At 49.1% G+C, this 22,275-nt stretch overlaps 1 protein-coding gene and 1 pseudogene across 3 annotated transcripts; both read left to right on the top strand.

Moving 5' to 3' along the window:
- The first annotated feature begins 168 nt into the window (after positions 1-168).
- LOC309699635 (phosphatidylinositol 4-kinase beta-like) lies at positions 169-21,831 on the top strand. 2 transcript variants are annotated; one of them, XM_082522744.1, is made up of 14 exons: positions 171-1,286; positions 5,055-5,517; positions 5,656-6,110; positions 6,219-6,611; positions 7,436-7,663; positions 7,745-7,993; positions 8,078-8,184; positions 8,974-9,078; positions 9,149-9,272; positions 9,385-9,498; positions 9,577-9,728; positions 15,236-15,368; positions 15,912-16,032; positions 16,630-21,831. In XM_082522744.1, the coding sequence occupies exons 2-14, from the start codon at positions 5,070-5,072 to the stop codon at positions 16,809-16,811; spliced, it is 2,811 nt and encodes a 936-aa protein (XP_082378870.1). In that variant the 5' UTR covers positions 171-1,286; positions 5,055-5,069; the 3' UTR covers positions 16,812-21,831. The 2 variants fall into 2 exon arrangements, with proteins under 2 accessions (XP_082378871.1, XP_082378870.1); XM_082522745.1 differs by lacking the exons at positions 8,974-9,078; positions 9,149-9,272; positions 9,385-9,498; positions 9,577-9,728 and having other exon boundaries at positions 169-1,286.
- Positions 9,773-15,229, top strand: LOC309698172 (annotated as a pseudogene). Its single transcript has 4 exons — positions 9,773-9,777; positions 10,037-10,433; positions 13,743-14,040; positions 14,155-15,229. The product of its transcript is annotated as an uncharacterized misc_RNA (transcript).
- Positions 21,832-22,275: the final 444 nt, after the last annotated feature.

Here is a 22,275-nt window from a genome sequence, read left to right as displayed (position 1 = left end):
TTCATGTTTGTTGTTTTGTTTTTATTTTGTTTTATTTTGTGAGTTGGTGATTAGATGCTACTCCAGCCAGCCAGAGACTCCCCCGCGGCCCCGCCCTCTCCTCCCTGTGCTGCATGCGCACCTCGCAAACGGAGGGCGCGCTTACTCCCACCACGATGCCGCCCCGGGCAACCGCCCGTATCAAAAACCGCTACTGCGTTCAGTGGTGCACTATGGGTAATCTCATTGGCCATGGAGTGTATGGGATCCAGCATCGTCCTTATCTTGGACAACATCCACCTTTCCGACAGCACCCTAAGGGAGTCCAGCTCCAACCCCACAGCATTACTGACCTTACAGATCAGTTTATTGAGTCTGCTGGCATCTGCGAGCCTCAGCCTGCTGTCCCAGCATGCAACAGCATAGAGAATAGCACTGACCACAACAGACTCATGAAGGAGCTCAGAGCCCTTCCTGCAGAGAGCAGTGGTGTTTTTAACCCAGTCCAGTTTGTTATCAGTGTGCACTCTGAGGTATTTATAGTCCTCCACAACGTCCACATCGACCCCTGGACTGAAACAAGAACATGTGTTTCATGTTACTCTGTCACGGGGTATTTCTAACACAGACACACAGGTAATAACCGTTGTTTCTACATGTTTTACCGGAGGGAATAAAATCCAACATTAAAGTGAGAAAAGTGTCCCGTTAACTCCACACCGTGAGGACTGGTTGGTGACGGCCCACAGCTCGAAGGTGTGACCGACTGCATGTGCTCCGTTCGTACACAAAGACTCATTCGAGTCGTCCCCTCAAAGATGCTTATGATAATGTAGTGATTTTGAGTTTCGTGTTGCTAAATCCAGTGGAAAAGTATAAAAGTATAACTTAATTCATCTAATGTTGGCAAAGCGACGAGTTTCCTTGACCAAAACAAACCATCCATGCGCCCCTCCCCGCGCGCCACCCCCCAACACACCGTCCCCCTACTGTCAGTGGCCCGGATGTCTTCAGCTGGTTTTTATTTTTTCCTCTACGTGCTTTTATTGTGTAAAGACCACCGGAAGCTCCGACAGTTATGTACAGCCTCTGTCTTTACGGATGTTGCGTCACCGCAGTTTTAAAGCAAGCCGAGCCGAGCCAGGCCACAAACCCAGAGCAGATGGACCGACCCTAAAATCCTGGACTAAGCGCGGCACCGGGACCCGGATCAAAGAACCGGACCGTACCGGGACAGCCCGGGGCGGAGCGGACTGAAGTTCGATTGTCGGAGCTTTGAAGGGGGCTGAAAGCGCCTCGGTACCCGGGTAGGTGCTGCTGACCTCGGTTCGTTTTTCCGCCTCGGCCTCTCTGTTATTGTTCGGGTTAGCTAGCTGTTAGCAGGTTCGGCAGGCCCGGGTTAGACTCCGGGCTTAAGCTGCCTCCTCCGGTTTGTTTTCATCAGCAGGGAGCGGCTCTCCTCCTCCTCTTCTTCACAGTTTGAGTTCTGCATCAGAGGCCCGATTAATCGATCCGAACCAAACAGAGTCTTTAATGTGCGCCGAGAGCGTGCGTGACGTGTCAGCAGTAACAGGGTGTTATTTAAGTACCCGTGACATGCAGTACTGTGAGTACAGGCCACAGTACCGAGTAGCAGTACCCCTCAGGGCGTTCATCAGTGACTGAGATCACATCAATGCAGGGAAATTAAAAAATGCACATAAGAACAGCAACACATCTAACAGAAGAACAAAGTAATGTGCGTGAGTGTAGGACAGACTGAACAGCTGATCGCCTACATGTGAAAATGAACCTGACAGCTGGCTGACAAACACGTCTGACACGATTCCTGCAGCTTCGCCTCTTCAGCTCTGCTCTCCTTTCACTCTTCACGTGCTCCGTTTAGTCCCACGCTGCTCCGCACAGCCAACAACCCACACAGTGGGCCACGCGTTCGGTCACTCCTCGCTCTGCTCCGGCCCAGAATCACATCTGTTTTCAATTCAGTTTAAATCACAGCAGTTTGTCTCGAGGTGCTTCACACACTAAGGAAAAGCCCTGCATTAATACAAAGAAAGGGGCGGGGCATGTGACACGACAGGGTGAACAGACCCAGTCTGTAATAATAACTAATGATTTAAAGCATCTTTGGTCTACCTGCTGTACCCTGTACAGGTGCGTCCCCAAGGGGGGCACTGGCTACCCTCCAATATTGAACAGTGTTACAGGATATTTAAAGGGTTGGTCTGCCCATTAGTGGAGCGGGGGTAGTGGCGGCTTACTGGGCCTAAGCCCGGGTTGTTTTTTCAGAAGCCCGGGGTCTTTAGGAGTGTAATTTTTTTCATAGTTGGATGCCTGACTGACAACTGTATAAAACAAAAACTACACACAATATTCGAAGCACATAGCGCACACTGTGGGAATTTAGGACTGAGCATAAATGCCCCCTAATTTTGGTATGATCCGAGCTCGGGTACTAAGCAACTGAGCACAGCACTGACGCCTGTGAGCGAGGGGAGAGAAGCTGCTGCCTGCCAGTTTGCTGCAGACAGAGGAGAGCTTAAGTTTGAGCAGCTACCAAAGCAAATCATTCGTACTGTACAAATAATGTAAATATGACGGCGAATCACGAAAGATTGATGTCAAACTGATCACTTGACCCATATTACGTTACTTGTTCTTTGAGTGAATCAACAAATGGCGAAATGAAAAGCCGAACAACAACAATGCTGCTTCTTTAGAGAGTCTCAGCTCACATGTGTCTTATATTATATCTTATATTCAGTTGTTACCCTACACGGCTAAATAAAGCACAACATCGGTTTCAGTTATGTACTGATGTAGATGGACATTAGAGGCTTCTTTCTTATACATTATGCTTTGTGTGTTCTTATATTTCTATGAAAAACAAGAGCATTTTTAATACACAGTATATTCATAGTTGAAACCAGATAGTACAAACACTGTTTTTACTGTTAAACACCAATTTAAACTTGTTTTGTTTTGGATAAATAAATATTGAAATATCTTTTGAATGAGTTAAATGTCAGAATAAAGAGAGACAGAGCTTCTATTTTTATCACTTTCATCAAATGTAGGAGCACATATACACTAAGTTTATTGTTAATTAATAAGAAACTCCAGACGATTCCATTCTGAGCTGAAGAAGCTTCTGATTGGTTCGTAGAGTCCATGTGAGTAAACTGGTGGCACAGCTGTGGATGCATATAAGGCAAAACACAGAGCCTGTTTCTGTGACATGGGAACATCAAGAGATGTCAACAAAACACCAGGAAGAGAATCATGGAGCTCCATAAGTGTGGCTCAGTTTGAATACAATTTGGTGCCATTTACAATTAAGAAACACAGACAGTTTCTCTCTTTACTCTTAAAGTTAACAAATATGTTTTTATATTTATCTAAAAAATAAACATTTAGTCTGATTTGATGTTACAATTAAAAAAGTGTTTTTATCTGAAGAGTAAATATCTGGTTTCCACTGTATATTTGATGATGTTGGTGTTTGGCTTGATTGTCAGCACAGAGAGGAAGAGAGAGAGAGAGGGGGGAGGGAGAGAGAGAGAGAGAGAGAGAGAGAGAGGGGAACGGAGAGGGAGAGAGAGAGAGAGAGAGAGGGGAACGGAGAGGGAGGGGAGAGAGAGAGAGAGAGAGAGAGAGAGAGAGAGGGGAACGGAGAGGGAGAGAGAGAGAGAGAGAGAGAGAGAGAGAGGGGAACGGAGAGGAAGAGAGAGAGGGAGAGAGGGGAACGGAGAGGGAGAGGGGGAGAGGGAGAGGGAGAGAGAGAGGGGAACGGAGAGGGAGAGAGAGAGAGAGGGGGGAGGAGAGAGAGAGAGAGAGGGGAACGGAGAGGGAGAGGGAGAGAGAGAGGGGAACAGAGAGGGGGGAGGGAGAGAGAGAGAGAGAGAGGGGAACGGAGAGGGAGAGGGAGAGAGAGAGAGAGAGGGGAACGGAGAGGGAGAGAGAGAGAGGGGGGAGGGAGAGAGAGAGAGAGAGAGAGGGGAACGGAGAGGGAGAGAGAGAGAGAGAGGGGAACGGAGAGGAGAGAGAGAGAGAGGGGGGAGGGAGAGAGAGAGAGAGCGAGGGGAACGGAGAGAGAGAGAGAGAGAGAGAGAGAGGGGAACGGAGAGAGAGAGAGAGAGAGAGGGGGGAGGGAGAGAGGGAGGGAGAGAGGGGAACGGAGAGAGAGAGAGAGAGAGAGAGAGGGGAACGGAGAGGGAGAGGGAGAGAGAGAGAGAGGGGAACGGAGAGAGAGAGAGAGAGAGAGGGGGGGAGGGAGAGAGAGAGGGAGAGAGGGGAACGGAGAGAGAGAGAGAGAGAGAGAGAGGGGAACGGAGAGAGAGAGAGAGAGAGAGAGAGAGGGGAACGGAGAGAGAGAGAGAGAGAGAGAGGGGAACGGAGAGAGAGAGAGAGAGAGAGAGAGAGGGGAATGGAGAGAGAGAGAGAGAGAGAGGGGAACGGAGAGAGGGAGAGAGAGAGAGAGGGGAACGGAGAGGGAGAGGGAGAGAGAGAGAGGGGAACGGAGGGGGAGAGGGAGAGAGAGAGGGGAACGGAGAGGGAGAGAGAGAGAGAGAGAGAGAGAGAGAGGGGAACGGAGAGAGAGAGAGAGGGAGAGAGGGGAACGGAGAGGGAGAGGGAGAGAGAGAGAGAGAGGGGAACGGAGGGGGAGAGGGAGAGAGAGAGAGAGAGGGGAACGGAGAGGGAGGAGCAGGTGAGACACACCTGTTGGTTGTTTACCTGGAGCATCTCTGTATCTGTGTCCTCGTGTGTGTCGTTCCCAGTGTTTCTTTTCAGGTTTGTTACTTTTCAAACTACATTTATTGAGTTTTGCTTGTTTGCACAACAAGGATAAATAATTATACAAACTTTTCGCCTTGAGGCGAATGTTGTTGTGATCTGACGCCATATAAATAAAATTGAATTCCTGTAAAACAGGAAGTATGACAAGCTGAAGCCAGGAGGAGTCATGTGACCTCATCCTCGCTGTGTGTGTTGGGGGGTAAACACGTAGGGGGAGGGGCGACCTCGAATCCTCTCAGCTGTGTCATGTGACTCGTGCTCTCTCTGTCTCTCTGTAGGACTCCTCTTCCAAAATGGCCGACGCCGAAGGGTCCCCGGCTGTGCGCTCGCTCCGCCTTTCCCACTCCGCGCAACCCCCTCCCCCCGCCTCGTCCTCCTCTCCTACCACGTTCTCCTGCCCCTCCTCCCCCTCCAGCGCCTCCTCTTCCTCATCCTCCTGCTCTGAGAGTTCCTCAGACTTCCTCACTCACCATCACCATCATCATCACCGTCACGCTCGCCCTCAGCTGCAGCTGCCTCCGCCCACCCACGGGGATCAGGCCTCCTCTCCCAGCGCCAGCCCCCGCAGCTCCTCCCCTAGTGGGAGCATCGGCAGCACCTGCAGCCTCGGTAGCAGCAGCGCCAGCGAGGGCATCGGCAGCGGAGGCACGTCGAGCGGTGGCGGCGACCAGCGAGGACCAAGTCCTCCGCTGGACGTCATCTCAGAGGACGCCATGGAGATGGACCTAGGTGTCGAGCAAGGTAACAAGGAGAGGAAACTGTTTTCCAAAATATTCACTGCTTAGGATGAATCTGGAGCGAGGTGTGGGTGGGGCCACAGTTGCTACACCTCTACATCCTCCGCCAGTTTTGATCGATTTCTCTGTTCTGCTGTTCCAGTCATCGACCCGGAGGTGGCGCTGAAGGCGTGCCAGGAAGTGCTCCTTAAAGTCAAACTGCAGGATGATCAGCGGCAGCACCCGGCAGATGTGGCAGAGCGCGGCGCCGTGACCCAGCTCATCAGCCCAGATGCCGGCTCCATCAAAGAGGAAGATGAGGAAGACACCGACACGCCGTCCCAGCCCGACCCGCGTCCTTCGGCTCGGCCAGAACCTTTCTCGCCACCGTCGTCATCAAAGCAGTCGTGGCTGCTGCGCCTGTTCGAGTCCAAGCTGTTTGACGTCTCCATGGCGATTTCCTACCTGTACAAGTCAAAGGAGCCGGGTGTGCAGGCGTACATCGGGAACCGCCTCTTCAGCTTCCCGGACAGCGAGGTCGATTTCTACCTGCCGCAGCTGCTCAACATGTACGTGCACATGGACACAGAGGTGGGCGACGCCATCCGACCGTACCTGGTGAGTCCCTAAGTTTAAGCTAGCTCAGCTAACGTTAGCTAGAGAACGGGTCGGTGACCCGCTGCGTCACAGTCGGGGGGTTCTCACGCAGGTGTTTGTGTCCGGCAGATCCACCGCTGCAGCGCCAGCATCACATTCTCGCTGCTCTCTGCCTGGCTGCTCGGTGCCTACTCCTCCGACATGCATATCTCCACCCAGCGCCACTCCAGAGGAACCAAACTCCGAAAGCTCATCTTGTCCGACGAGCTCAACCCCGCCCCATCTGACAGCCCCGCATCCTCGCCGTCTCACCGTCGCCATCGCCATCACAGACACGATGGCAGCAACGCCGAGGCCTCTTCCATGTTTGGCCCTGGACAGGGACAAGCCGAGGTGTTTGTTTCCCCGTCCAGGAGGACCCACCAGAGATCCAAGTCGGATGCCACCATGGCGAGCAATGGACCTGGTGCTGGTCTCCGACGGACTGGCAGTAACCCAAAAGTGGAGGCGGTCCACGAAGAGGTGAGCCAGAGATTCTCTCGGGTGGTGCCGTTCCTCTAGAGCAGGGGTGGGCAGCTCCAGGCCTCCAGGGGCTGGTGTCGTGCAGGTTTTAGATCTCACCCTGGGTCAACACACCTGAATCACATGATTAGTTTATTACCAGGCCTCTGGAGAACCTCCTGTTGAGGAGGTCGACAGCGGTGTTGGATCAAGGACACATCTAAAACCTGCAGGACACCGGCCCCCGAGCCCTGGAGTTGGACACTGCTGCTCTAGAGTCAAAGGCTATTCAGAAAAGCATAAAATCAAACATGACTTTTAAAAACACCAGTATAGGCTTTCAAGGCCTACAAGTTAAAAACTACATTTTCCGCAAAAATGACGTCACTTCCGGTTTCGTGCAGGTAATGGCGGACATGCGATCGTTCGCGCTGACGACTGTTTCAATGTGGGAAGTGTTACGAACAGCTGATCGGATCGGCAAAGCGTGTTTCTGGAATATTACGTTTTTGTTCCTGCAAGAGCTTTTTATGCAATTTTTGCAAAGCTATATGTGGAAGGCAACCGTGACCGAGGACAAGCTGATGGCATCAGATGTAAGAACAACTCCTCCGGTTTCATATGCAAAACAAATTATTGCGCTAGCTTACACGGTTCAGATTCTACAGGGATTTAAAAATAGTTGCGCAAAACGGCGCGTGCCCGCTCCTACTGGCTTTAAAGGGTTAAACGGCCCATTCGAGCTATCGATGAGTCACTCACATGCCTCTGTGGGCGGAGCATCAGGGAACGTGTGTGTGTGGTTAGAAACTATGACTCTCTGTGGGTATTTCGTGCGTCTGCAGCCCGAGCGTCTCCGTCCTCAGAGGGAGTTCATCAAGTCTCTGCTGTGCATCGGGAAGCGTCTCGCCACGCTGCCCACCAAGGAGCAGAAGACCCAGCGTCTGATCTCCGAGCTGTCGCTGCTCAACCACAAGCTGCCGGCCCGAGTGTGGCTGCCCACCGCCGAGCACCAGCACCACGTCTGCAGGGTCCCCCACACGCAGGCCGTGGTCCTAAACTCCAAGGACAAGGTGACCTCCGGTGTACCCGCCACATGTGCCAGAGAACATCTGTCCAATGTCCTCTGACTGCTGCTCCTTCTCCTCCTTTAGGCTCCATACATCATCTACGTGGAGGTGTTGGACTGCGACAGCTTCGAGACGTCTCCCGTTCCCGTTCGCATCCCAGAGACGCGGATACGCTCGGCCCGCTCCGCGGAGAACCTGGACTGCAGCACCGCAGCTAATGGCAACAGTGGTATGACATCGGAACACAGAACGGGAAGTTTCTCCACCGTCCCAAACTACGACAACGACGACGAGGCGTGGGCCACCGATGATATCGGGCAGCTGCAGGTGGAGGTATGTGAAAGCGTCGGCATACTGCCTGCAGTAACCCTGTGTACTCTGTCCTCCCGAAGCACAGTAACAAGCATGTGTTTGCAGATGGAGGCTCAGACCAGCAGCAGCGACAACATCAGTCAGTTTTCAGTCGACAGCATCACGAGTCTGGAGAGCAAAGAGCCGGTGTTCATCGCCGCCGGAGACATCAGGTAAACAGCGGGTTACCCTCCACAGGCGGAGGTTAGAAGCAGAAACGTGGGAACACCAGTGCTGTTTCAGGGCAGTTCAAACGAAATATTACGCCGTGTTACCCGTGGTAAGCTACGTGTAACACAAGCTAGTGTTGGTTCTGCCCAGCACGACGCCAACGTGCATGTCGGCGCTTCATGTTTACAATTTAGCGTTTCCAGGCTGTTGGCGGCCGCGGTCTCACTGTTGCTGATGCCCGCTCACTTGCAGCTTTCTGCTCTCAGCTCCTCCCCCCTTTAGGCCTTGGCGTGCTGCTCAAACAGGAGCCTCTGAGCAGCCTCGCCCACTGAACACCACCCCTCCCTAGAAGCTGAGCCACAGACCACACCCCTCCACACTACAATTATGTGTTTGTAGTTTCAGTAAATTCAAGCTATAAAGGAGCTCCACAGGAATATTGAGCTGCGTTCAAAAATAACTACCAGCAACAAAATGTGATCTGAAGTTGTTTTTAAAGTAATTAAAACAATAAAGGAACTGCACCTACATAGACTGGACCTTTTTGTTAGTTATTAGTTTCCCCATAGAAGCTTTCTTTGTAGTTGCCATATTGATAGGACACCAACATCACCTGGTGTGCAGATGTAATTATGATGAGTTGTTGTCACTGTCCAGGAGTGTAGATCTCTGAAGAGCAGCACGTTCAGGAACTCTTCTTTCTGAGGATGAAATGGCCTGAGCAGTCCCGTGAAGCTTCGATCTTCAGCTGTGCGTTCTGCCGTGACGCTCCGACCTGGTTTGTTTTTCAGACGGCGGCTATCGGAGAACCTTGCTCACACTCCCACCGCATTCAGGAGGGACCCCGAGGACCCGTCGGCTGTTGCCCTCAAAGAGCCCTGGGAGGAGAAAGTCAGGTGGGTTTGTGAAGCCGAGCAGGGGAACGCTCCACAACGTCTTCCTCGCGCTAACGCCGTTTGTGTTCAGGCGGATCCGAGAGGCGTCTCCGTACGGCCACCTGCACACCTGGAGGCTGCTGTCGGTCATCGTGAAGTGTGGGGACGATCTGAGGCAGGAGCTGCTGGCCTATCAGGTCCTCAGACAGCTGCAGGTACAGACGCAGTACAGACACATGCACACAACGGTACAGATGCAGATACAGACGCAGTCTCCGTGTGGTTAAACTGCTTCCATGTTGAAGCCGAGTCTGTTTCCTTGGTCAGTCCATCTGGCAGCAGGAGCGCGTTCCTCTGTGGATCAAACCCTACAAAATCCTCGTCATGTCTTCAGACAGCGGGATGATCGAGCCCGTCCTCAACGCCGTCTCCCTGCACCAGGTACACAGGGGATTCTGGGAAAGTTAGTTGTCTTTGTCTATGAGACTGAAACGCAGTTTTCGTGTGTGTGTCCTCCAGGTGAGGAAGCAGAGTCAGCTGTCGCTGCTTGACTACTTCCTGCAGGAACACGGCAGCTTCACCACAGAGGCCTTCCTCACCGCTCAGAGGAACTTCGTGCAGAGCTGCGCCGGCTACAGCCTCATCTGCTACCTGCTGCAGGTCAAAGACAGGTGAGACATTCATAAAAGTTAAACAGTGACCGTTATCCCTGCTGATGAGGTTAAGACTGCTGCCTTGAGTGAGGACGGGTCTGTGGATTCGGAGGACTTTACATCAGTGATTACTAGCAACCTCAGCACATGCATTGAGAATATTGCCCCATTAAATGCTGCAAAAAAGCCAGCGACAGTGCACTACCAGATGAGCTGAAAGAGCTCCACGCTTGCTTTAACACCCTTAACACCAACCAACATTGAGCAATTCTACCGCAAGGTCCTGACGAGGACTAAGCCCCGAAAGCCCTGAACATCTAATAAAGAAACATAAAGAAACCTTCCAGGTCCTTTACATCCCTGCAGTTTGCATATCATCAGAACCGTTCTACTGAAGACTGTCAATGCAGCCCTCTATACATCCACCTGTACACCTGTACATCCACCTGTACATCCACCTATACACCTATACAGTTATACATCCACCTGTACACCTGTACATCCACCTGTACATCCACCTATACACCTGTACATCCACCTATACATCCACCTATACACCTATACAGTTATACATCCACCTGTACACCTGTACATCCACCTGTACATCCACCTATACACCTGTACATCCACCTATACATCCACCTATACACCTATACAGTTATACATCCACCTATACTTCCGGCGCCCCCCGTGTGCGGCAGCCTGTTACAGCAGCTCTGCTCATTCTGAGTTTCTTTCTTTCTTATCTTTTCTTCTCGTAATTTTTTATAACTAACGTATTAGTAATTAGACTCTGCAACCATGTTCTACCGTTTTGTGCTAGTTCTGGTCGTTTTTCTTAGTTTATTTCTACTTTTTTCACGCGTGTCTGGGGACCCAGAGCAGAGATCCTTTGTTTACAGTAAGGATCAGCTGTTAGCGCTGAGTCCCGCAGCGGTACTGCCGGCGGACAGACCCGACATTCCCAGCGAGCTGAGGAGGAAAAGACGGGGGTGTCGTGCTGGGAAGGAGCGCCGTCGCCCGAGAAGGAGACATTATCGACCATCTCTTCCTTCTGTAATTATTGGAAACGTAAGATCTTTGCCCAATAAGATGGATGAGCTCACGTCGCTAACCTGGTCACAGAGGGAGTACCAGCAATGTAGCATCATGATGCTAACGGAGTCGTGGCTAACACCGCTAACTCCGGACACAAGCGTGACACTACCGGGATTCCAGTTGCTGCGAGCGGACAGGACCAGAGACAGCGGTAAGAGGAAAGGAGGGGGACTGGCAGTTTTTGTGAACGACAGATGGTGTAACCCTGGGCACATCACTGTGAAAGAACAACTCTGCAGCAGAGACATTGAGCTGTTAGCCGTTAGCATGCGTCCGTACTATCTGCCCCGGGAGTTCTCGCATGTTATCGCGATAACAGCGTATGTCCCCCCCTCGGCCAACGCGGATGCAGCCTGTGACTCTCTCCACTCAGTGGTCAGCAGACTGCAAACACAATCACCGAGAGCCCTTCTCATAATATCAGGGGACTTCAATCATGCCTCACTGGACTCCACACTGCCCACCTTCACCCAGTATGTGACCTGCCCAACCAGAGTCAATAAAACACTGGACTTACTGTATGCCAATGCTGAAGAGGCATACAGTTCATCACCTCTCCCTCCACTGGGCAGATCTGATCACAACCTGGTGCACCTTGTCCCTGTGTATGAGCCCTTAGTGCGCAGGGAGCCACCAGCCACCCGCACAGTGCAGAGATGGTCAGAGGAGAGCGAGGAGGCTCTTAAGGATTGTTTTGAGTCGACTGTGTGGGAGGTGATCTGTGATGACCACGGTGAGGACATCGACAGCCTTACTACATGCATTACTGACTATATTAATTTCTGTGTGGATAACACCGTACCTACCAGGACTGTACGGTGTTTCTCCAACAACAAACCTTGGATTACCCCAGAAATTAAAACCGTCCTCAAGCAGAAGAGGAGGGCCTTCAAATCCAAAGAGGAGTTGAAAAGGGTGCAGAGAGAGCTGAGGGGACTGATAAGGAATGGGAAGGACAGCTACAGGCAGAAGATGGAGAACCAGCTTCAACAAAACAACGTTGGTGAAGTCTGGAGAGGCCTCAGAACCATCTCGGGCCACAAACAGCAGAACTCTCTGCCTGGGAGGGATGTGAGATGGGCAAATGAACTGAATCATTTCTTCAACAGATTTGACTCAGCCATGAGGCAGTCTGCAACATCGGCTGCAGACTCACCCACCCCCACTGCTGCTGTTCCACCTCAGACACTTCACACCTCCTCTATTCACCCTGCTCACTCCCCCCCACCCCCAACAACAGCATCCAATACACACTCAACACAAGGCTCCAGCCTGTCTCTCTCAACCACCCAGGTTAGGAGGGAACTGAGGAGGATTAATGGCAAGAAGGCAGCGGGTCCAGATGGCATCAGCTCGAGGGTCGTCAGGTCCTGCGCGGACCAACTGTGTGGGGTGATGGAGCACCTCTTCAACCTGAGCCTGAGGTTGGGAAGAATCCCACAGCTCTGGAAAACCTCCTGTGTTGTACCAGTGCCAAAGACTTCACGCCCCAAGGACCTCAACAGCTACAGGCCGGTGGCTCTGACATCCCACCTGATGAAGACCCTGGAGCGGTTGGTCCTGGCTCAGCTTCGGCGCCTAATAAGCTCATCACTGGACCCACTTCAGTTTGCCTACCAGCCTGGCATTGGAGCGGATGATGCCGTCATTCACCTCCTACATCGTTCCCTCGCTCACCTGGAGACCACTGGAAGCACTGTGAGAATCATGTTCTTTGATTTCTCCAGTGCCTTCAACACCATTCTTCCCTCGGTTCTAAAGGACAAGCTGGAGAACTCTGGAGTGGACCATCACCTCACTACCTGGATCCTGGACTACCTCACCGACCGACCACAGTATGTGAGGACTCAGGGCTGTGTGTCGGACAGGGTCGTCTGCAGTACGGGGGCCCCACAGGGAACGGTTCTGGCTCCGTTCCTCTTCACCATCTACACTGCAGACTTCTCCCACAGCTCCACCCAGTGCTTCCTGCAGAAGTTCTCTGATGACTCTGCAATAGTCGGCCTCATCACTGATGGGGACGACAAGGAGTACAGAGGACTGACTCAAGACTTTGTGGACTGGTGCCAGCTGAACTACCTCCAGATCAACGCCAGTAAAACCAAGGAACTGGTGGTAGACTTCCGCAGGCACAAGCATTCTCCACTGCAACCACTGAACATCCAGGGTATGGACATTGAGGCTGTGGACAGCTACAGGTACCTTGGTGTTCATCTGAACAACAGACTGGACTGGACTCATAACTCAGACGCCCTCTACAGGAAAGGGCAGAGCAGGCTGTACCTGCTGCGGAGACTCAGGTCGTTTGGAGTGGAGGGCCCACTCCTGAAGACCTTCTATGACTCTGTGGTGGCTTCTGCTATCTTTTATGGTGTGGTCTGCTGGGGCGGCAGCATCTCTGCTGGGGACAGGAAGAGACTGAACAGGGTGATCCGAAGGGCCAGCTCTGTTCTAGGATGCCCTCTGGACCCAGTGGAGGTGGTGAGTGACAGGAGAATGGCGGCTAAGCTGTCATCCCTGTTGGACAACGTCTCCCACCCCATGCAGCAGACTGTGACAGCACTGAGCAGCTCCTTCAGTGGGAGACTGCGGCACCCACGGTGTGGGGCGGAGAGATTTCGCAGGTCTTTCCTCCCCACTGCTGTCAGACTCCACAACAAAGACTTTAACTGAACAAACACACACATCCACACATGTGCAATAACACTAAGTGCAATAATCTTTTCTGGCATTGTTGTATTTTTACTCAGTTGTATATAGCATTCGTATTCTATTTTTATCTTATTGTATATTTATTTTATTTTATTCTACTGTATATAGTATATTATTTTATTCTATTCTGTACAGCTGTGTACTGTATTTATTCTTATTGTATTCTAATTTTTGCGTCATAACTTTTGCACTGTCCACTTCCTGCTGTGACAAAACAAATTTCCCACGTGTGGGACTAATAAAGGTTATCTTATCTTATCTTATCTTATCTTATACACCTGTACATCCACCTGTACACCTGTACATCCACCTATGCATCCATCTATACACCTATACAGTTATACATCCACCTGTACACCTGTACATCCATCTATACACCTATACACCTATACATCCATCTATACAGTTATACATCCACCTATACACCTGTACATCCACCTGTACATCCACCTATGCATCCATCTAAACACCTATACAGTTATACATCCACCTATACAGTTATACATCCACCTATACACCTGTACATCCATCTATACACCTATACAGTTATACATCCATCTATACAGTTATACATCCACCTGTACACCTGTACATCCATCTATACACCTATACAGTTATACATCCATCTATACAGTTATACATCCACCTGTACACCTGTACATCCATCTATACACCTATACACCTATACATCCATCTATACAGTTATACATCCACCTATACACCTGTACATCCACCTGTACACCTGTACATCCACCTATGCATCCATCTAAACACCTATACAGTTATACATCCACCTGTACACCTGTACATCCATCTATACACCTATACAGTTATACATCCATCTATACAGTTATACATCCACCTGTACACCTGTACATCCATCTATACACCTATACACCTATACATCCATCTATACAGTTATACATCCACCTATACACCTGTACATCCACCTATGCATCCATCTAAACACCTATACAGTTATACATCCACCTATACAGTTATACATCCACCTATACACCTGTACAGTTATACATCCACCTATACAGTTATACATCCACCTATACAGTTATACATCCATCTATACACCTGTACATCCATCTATACACCTGTACAGCTATACATCCATCTATACAGTTATACATCCACCTATACACCTGTACATCCACCTATAAACCTATACACCTATACATCCATCTATACACCTGTACATCCACCTATAAACCTATACACCTATACATCCATCTATACAGTTATACATCCACCTATACACCTGTACATCCATCTATACACCTATACAGCTACACATCCATCTATCCATCATGTGTTATGGGAACTGCACCACCAGGGCGGGACAGCAGGCTCTACAGGCTGTCATTACAGCATCACGGTCCATGTGTGGGATTGCTTTCCCATCACTGGAGGGGACGCCTTATAACAACGGGGTCCTAAAGAGGCACCCCCTCCCCCCACAGCACACACTGCAGTCACCTGTACATCTACATTGAAATCCTGCAGACTCTACTTTCTGACCACTCTCAGCTCTTTCCTATACAGTGCTTGCTCTATTTTTCTATGCTTTTTTTAAAAAGTGTGACTTTTGTATATATTTGATTTATTTGTGTGTAGTGAAGGTAAGAATTTCCTTGCTTAGCTCTGCAGCATGTAGAGAATCCTACATGCCAATCGTTCGGTAACACCTCGTCTGATCCCCACAGGCACAACGGGAACATCCTGCTGGACTCCGAGGGCCACATCATCCACATCGACTTTGGCTTCATCCTCTCCAGCTCTCCTCGCAACCTCGGCTTCGAGACATCTGCCTTTAAGCTGACCTCGGAGTTCGTGGACGTGAGTAGAAACAGCCTGAGGATGTGTTGGAGGGAGATGATCCCGGGCAGAGGTTGATCACAATTTTGGGCTCAGGTGTAGTCTCCTGATATTTACCTGTCACTGAGAACAGACCAGCACGCAGATGGAGGGCTGCCCTGCACGTCTGGATGGGATTTTTAGCCACTCAAAGCCGACTCTCTGCTGACTCGTAGATGAATCGTTCATTTTGTTTTTGGAACTTCAAAGTTGCTAAGGATCCTTTCTGGTGTCCGACAGCTGTCAGCAGCAGGATCAGGAGATCCCACATGTTCTGTTCAGCATTGAGCCCTCAGCACCGCCGGTCACAGCCGGCTCGGTCGTGGTTTCTCAGCCGGGCGCTGCAGAGGTTTAGTTTTGATTTGGATGAATTTCTGTTTGATTCACGCGTGGATCGCTGAAGGACTCTAGAAATCGGGGTTTCATGGCTCCTGATGACAGAAGCTTTTATTTTGGTGGAAGAAAAGCTTCCTGTGGAGTTTAGCATGGTGGCTGTCCTGATGCCCGGTGTTTGCTGTGTTTCAGGTGATGGGTGGGCTGAACGGAGATATGTTCAACTACTACAAGATGCTGATGCTTCAGGGTCTCATCGCAGCCAGGAAGCACATGGAGAAGGTGCTGCAGATCGTGGAGATCATGCAGCAAGGTAACACCATTGCGCCTTTCTTACAGCTGAAAACGGCACACACGCGCGGCCTAAGCCTAACCCCGTATTTACAGCTGTAAGTACGAGTCGCAGACAGTCTTAGTCTGTAGGACGGGGATACTTTGTGTTCCACATCATCAGGGAACAAGTCCGGCCACAAAGTTCGTCCCTGCTGAAAACTCCAAACTTTTTATTATCCAGAACAAAAGTTCATGTTTGAGTTTGTGCAGATGATGCAGCGAGTCACACTCCACCTAACTCCAGGCAGCAGAGGCCAAGCTAGCAGACAGCTAGCAGCTGCAGCCTACAGCCGGTTTTTGCAAATTTCACTATTCAGTGATATTAGAGTCATTACGGAAACTGCCAACACTGCGTCACAGCAGCCCGGCAAGACAAAGGTTAAGGAGTTCTCTTATTGGCCCCTATAACCCTCGCAGTGAAGCTGCAACAACAAACTCATTCCTGCGTCACATCGTAGCGCTGTCGGCGACTCGGGTGGAGGTCCAGAGTGCACGAATTGACCGGTGTGGGTTTAAGGACGTGTTTGCCAGTCAGCTGTTAACAAAGTTGTTGTGCACTCTTATTTTAACCCCACAGGTTCCCACCTGCCGTGCTTCCACGGCTCGAGCACCATCCGTAGCCTGAAGGACCGTTTCCACATGTCTCTGACAGAGGAGCAGCTGCAGCTGCTGGTGGAGCAGCTCGTGGACGGGTCCGTGCGCTCCATCACCACCAAACTCTACGACTCCTTCCAGTATGTCACCAACGGCATCATGTGACCCGTCTGGACTGAGCGACGGCGGTGGCCGGAGCCGGCAGACGTTTCGCTGCGCCGCCGCCTGATTGGATTCGACGGAGCCGCCTCGTCACCGTCATCGGGGTCGAAGCGGCTGCTGGAAGACTCGATAGAGACGGAAACCACTTCATCACATCGTTTATGGATTTACATCTGCAGCTAATCGAAGCGACAGCACGGCAGATTCGACTTCCTGCTGCTCGTCACACGGAAACGCGTGAACTCGTCACTGCTGTCGACTTTATTAACCAGCTCATAATCACTACTAAACTGCCCAGCAGCAGAGCGTTTACAGACACAACCACCACTACTTCACCCATCCCTCAGCTAAAAACAGCTCAATGTTTCCGATTCCACGTCTGTTGACAGGAAAACGTCTGAGAAAGGCGTTTTGTTCTTTCCAGCAAACATCCTGTAATTACAGAAGCTCCTTTTCCAAAGATAAAAGTCTCGTAATCGTAAGCCCGAGATTCCAGAAGGCGCCCTCTTTTTCCTCCCAACTTGTCGTAGTTTAAAGTGGACTCAGAGGAGAAATCTGCAGTAACTCGAGGGTGAGCCCGAGGACGCGTCTGACTGGGTCGGCACGAACCTTCTCTTGACGTTTAAATGAAGTCCGAGTGGACGCGAACACCAGCAGAGGTCGAAGGAGTTTGCTCTCCGAATCAGAATGGCTACGAGGAAAAAGCACAACGTGAACTCAGCGTTCTCGGCACGCTCACAGAAAGGCTGACGTATCCACCCTCCTTTACAGATTATCGCTTTATCTTCCAGCAGCATTCCTGTTTTCACCAGACATTTCTCACAGCTCATCGTCAGCCTTGTCCCGACATTTTTAGCAACTGTAAGCGCGTCGAGGTTTGGGCAAGCTCAAATTCTTTTGTCCTGAACGTCCATTAGCCTGAGCCAGTGACCACTGCTGCTCATTTTCCTCTGTTTTATTTCATTGTATTTCACTTTTTCCTAAACTGTTATTTTACCACTTTAGCTCATTTTTCTTTCCCAAATATCTATTTAGCTGTTTGGTTTTTAACAGAGTCACTGTCATGCTAGCTATGCTAATGGAGAATTACTCACAGACTGTGGAGGAGCAAAGTCCAGAATATTTATTAGAAATATGGCCATTACTATAATAAACTACATTATTATTTTTTAATTACTAGGGGAGATGTCTTTTTAAGCTAATGTTCCTGTACTAGCTAACAAAATTAATACCTAATAATGGATTGGATTTATATAGCGCTTTTCAAGGCACCCAAAGCGCTTTACAATGCCACTATTCATTCACTCTCACATTCACACACTGGTGGAGGCAGCTACAGGTGTAGCCACAGCTGCCCTGGGGCAGACTGACAGAAGCCAGGCTGCCATATCGCGCCATCGGCCCCTCTGGCCAACACCAGTAGGCAAGTAGGGTAAAGTGTCTTGCCCAAGGACACAACGACCAGGACAGAGAGCCCAGGGATCGAACCGGCGACCTTCCGGTTACAGGTGCGATTCCCAATCCCCTGAGCTACGGTCACCTAGCTAAGGCTAATCAAAGAAATAAATGAGTCCTGTCCTCATTTCCTAATAACATTACTCTTTCACTGCTGTAGTATACAGCTTATGCTCTCTCACTAGCTAATAACCACTAAACTACTAGCAGCAGAGAGTATACGTTTATTATACACTTAAGTTGATTCTTCCCTCATTGCAGTTTGTTGGCAATTAACCTGACAGTGTCTTGGCTAAAACTTTTCGCCAAGTTACTTTTTTTTATTTATTCCTCTCTAAAATAAGTACGTTTTGTAACAAGATAACAAACACGCCATTTTAGTTGCTGTCTCTCTATAAGCCTACTTTCGTCTGATTGGCTGACTTGCAGTAGTCTGTAGAGGGGCAGCACTTTCTTCTGAACTGCACTTTCCGTTTAAACCTTTGACCAACTAGCATCAGCACAAAAAACACAGTAAGTTGCCTTTGAGAGCTTTTATAAAACAGTTTTGTCTTGTTAGTGTAAGAAAATACTAAACCTTTATCAATGTGACGAGTGTCTGGTGAAATTTTTTTTATTTTATTTTAATGTTTGTTACAACATCTTTTTAGGTCCAATTTCAATTTCTGAAAAAAAGTTACTGAAGTTTTGTTGTTCATGTGTTTCTGTCAACTCGGTGCACATGCTAGAAATTATACAGTGACAGTGTCAGTGTACAGTAAGTGGCCGTTCTGAGCCAAAGGGTTCTTATCAGGAGAAGTATACTTATTATTATCACTTTGGACTAAACGCGTTATTGTTATGTGAGTCTGTATTTACGTACTAAGAGCTCAGCAGTGTTCCTCTCTGATTGGCCCCAATTCCCTTGGTTAATGCTGGCCAGTCAGAAGAGGCGGTTCTGTGCACGCCGAGCTTGGGTTCTTTGAGACTGACGATCAGTTTCCTGAACACGTGAATGTTTTAGACGTGTTCTCGCTGTTGAGCGAAAGCTAGCGGTTTTAGCAGCTGCTGCTGATGTCGCTCTAATGCTGGAACACTGGCTTTATTTCAGCGTCTTACACATAGAAACGGCTTCCTGTGTATTTCTACACAGCACCTCTACCTGACGCACTAAATGAGAACGTTTCGGATAGCGTTTGCTAGCTAACAGTTGTCATTTCTGTAAATAGCAACTTTCCCCGCTGTTTAAGGGCAGCAGCAGTTCACTGGAGGCTGGCTTTGAGCTGCAGTTCCAGTTATGACTGAAATCAAACATAAAGCATTTTTACAGCTAGCTAAACGGTAAGCTAATGCAGCGTTACATTTGTAGAGATGAGCAGTTAACTGATTACATAGCTGGAGCTAATTTCAGTGAAAGAAGTGTTATAGTGGCAGTTTCCTCTAAAACGATTAAAATATAATTTTACTCTCAGATGCACTTGATTATTAGCAGGTAGCAAGACACAAAATCTTTCCAATTTGGTTAGTTATTCCACACGAATGGTAATCCGCTAACATCAGGTCGGGGCTAAAATCTGGTCACCTGACGCTCGGACATTATGACAGTTTTATTTTCTGTTTTGTTTTTATTCTTGTTTATTAGTGAATGTTTAACTGTGAAAAGGGGGACGCTGAGCCGGCGGACAGTGAACTGGGTCTTTCTGGAATAAAGCCAGTGTTTGTAGTAGTTTTCTGACCACTGTAAAAGGACAACCACAGTTCTGTTGTCGTGAACGCAGCGCCACGTTACCGTCTGCTAACTAGCTCACTATTTTACGTGCAGCTGTGTCTAAAGTTTACCAGATTAGCAAACGCTCTTTGCATTCTTTGTCGTTCGTTATTTGTGAATCTGTACACGAACCGAGTTTGTTTCCCGTGAGAAAAATCGATGCCTTGAGACGTACAGAAGGTACAAACTTATCAATGCAACAGGAGGGACGGTGGGACCTCAGAAGTGCTTTTTATATCCTCGGTTTGACGGCTCCAGGGACAAGTTTCAACACTCCAGTACCCCTCGCTCATCTGCATTTATTTACATTTCAAGTCCCGTCTCCTACAGAGGGGCTCTTTAAAATGTAAAATCATTGGGGAGTGATACTGCTGTTTGACAAGCTGGAGACGCCCGTAAAGTCGAGCCAAATGATGGGTTAGTTGCAGTTTGGAGGCTAGTGGGGAGAACGGATGGTTGAAACTCATCCCTGCCGCTGAACATCCTCATTGCCTTTCTGTCATCAGCTCTGAACACAGTCAGTGTGAAAAAGTGCATTTATGAAACGTTTCTGTCGTTTGTGAGGATTCTTTGTTGTTAATATTTTACTAAAACACGGAGTCATACAGCAGCCATGTTAGTGTTTGGTTTTTGAGGAATTTCTATGGGAAATGCTAACGACGCTAACGTCACGGTCAACGATACTTTTCACTGTGTGAAGAAACATTATATGAAAACACTTTGAGTGATTTCTGAGGTAATTCACAAACAGCATCATCTCAGGAGACGGGAGGAGGACGCGTGAGATCAACAAGTCATTTACCCCAAATCATACCGCGTGCTTATGAAGTCGGATTATGTGGAAAAGCACTTTTATATGAAGATTAGTGTAAATAAACGAGAGCGGTGGGGTCCATGAAGCCACTGAATCATGAGGTTGACTTTATGTACTCCTGGTGATTGGGCACTCAAACACTATTGGCCCTCTCCTGCAGCTGTTGTTAGGCTACGTTCACTCTGCAGGTCTTACAGCTCAATTCTGATTTTTGGATCAAATCCGATTTCTTTGTCTGCTTGTTCACACTACAAATAAAATGTGACAGCAAACGCGCTCTAGTGTGAACCCTGAAAGCAGCCGCATGCGCAAAGGAAGACGTCACACACAACGCGCTCTGTTTAGACCCAGAGCAACAGTATGTTTGACTGTTTCAGACTTTACGTTTCCCAATTTTGCTTTAAGTTATAAAGTTATTGTGTTATCTACATTTGGCCTAATAATGATCCTTATTGCTGTTTCAGAGGAGCGCTGCTTCAAAGGATAGCTGCAGATTTCTGTCAGAATCTGCAGATTATACAGTACAAAGAAAATGTTCACGTTTCTCCAACATTGTTCCCAACAGTTTCACTGGATGGCCAGGAAGCGTTCACGATGTCTTCTCTGGCGCTGATAATTGGCGTCCGTCTTGTGTCAGTGACGTAAAAGACGTATTTAATGCGACATGACCATTAAACAGCAGTCGCTTTCTGAAACATCAGATACGTATCAGATTCAGGACCACATACGAAAGTGACCCAGATCGGATTTGTGCCGTTCACACTGCCACACTACGATCGGATACACGTCGCACAGGGTCAAAGAAGTCGGATTTCATGCGCTTTCGCCTGCAGTGTGAACGTAGCCCAAGTCTGCATCTCTGCAGCGACGTGCATTAATGTGTTGAATCGTTAAGATCCAGCTGACGACTGGAGGTGTGTCCCCGTTTCTCATCATGTAGAGTCCATCTGTCACGTCCTGACTAACTGCATGGCAACTTATTCAATAAACCTGAAACCTGCTTCTGACCTGCACCTGTGTGCTTTCTCAGTGTGTAAGATACTTACTGGTTTTAAATCACTTTTCTAACTGGTGCATAATTAACTTTAAAGAGAGTCAAATCTGAAATTTCGCATCTCATATTTTATGTTTACGAACATCTACACCAGAGGTGTCAAACTCCAGGCCTCGAGGGCCGGTGTCCTGCAGGTCTTAGATGTGTCCTTGATCCAACACGGATGATTTAAAATGTCCTGCAGTTCTCCAGAAGCCTGGCAATGAATTAATCATGTGATTCAGGTGTGCTGACCCAGGGTGAGCTCTAAACCCTGCAGGACACCGGCCCTCGAGGCCTGGAGTTGGACGCCTCTGATCTGAAAGACTCTTCTCTTTAAAGTAAGAAAATAACAAAAATAAAAAAAAGTCACAATTCGGATTTTTCTATGATCACAGGCGTACATAACAATGTTGGT

The sequence above is a fragment of the Aulonocara stuartgranti genome (genome assembly GCF_965226115.1).
Source record: "Aulonocara stuartgranti genome assembly, chromosome: 22".
NCBI classification, from domain to species: Eukaryota; Metazoa; Chordata; class Actinopteri; order Cichliformes; family Cichlidae; genus Aulonocara; species Aulonocara stuartgranti.
The sequence above is the reverse complement of the archived record's forward strand: the minus strand, read 5'-3'. Positions and strand labels throughout refer to the sequence as shown.

Coding starts and splice junctions, on each gene's coding strand:
- LOC309699635 (XM_082522744.1), top strand. CDS start 5,070: ATGGCCGACGCCGAAGGGTCCCCGGCTGTGCGCTCGCTCCGCCTTTCC. Junction 5,518..5,655: donor GGACCTAGGTGTCGAGCAAG/GTAACAAGGAGA, acceptor CTGCTGTTCCAG/TCATCGACCCGGAGGTGGCG. Junction 9,499..9,576: donor ACGCCGTCTCCCTGCACCAG/GTACACAGGGGA, acceptor TGTGTCCTCCAG/GTGAGGAAGCAGAGTCAGCT.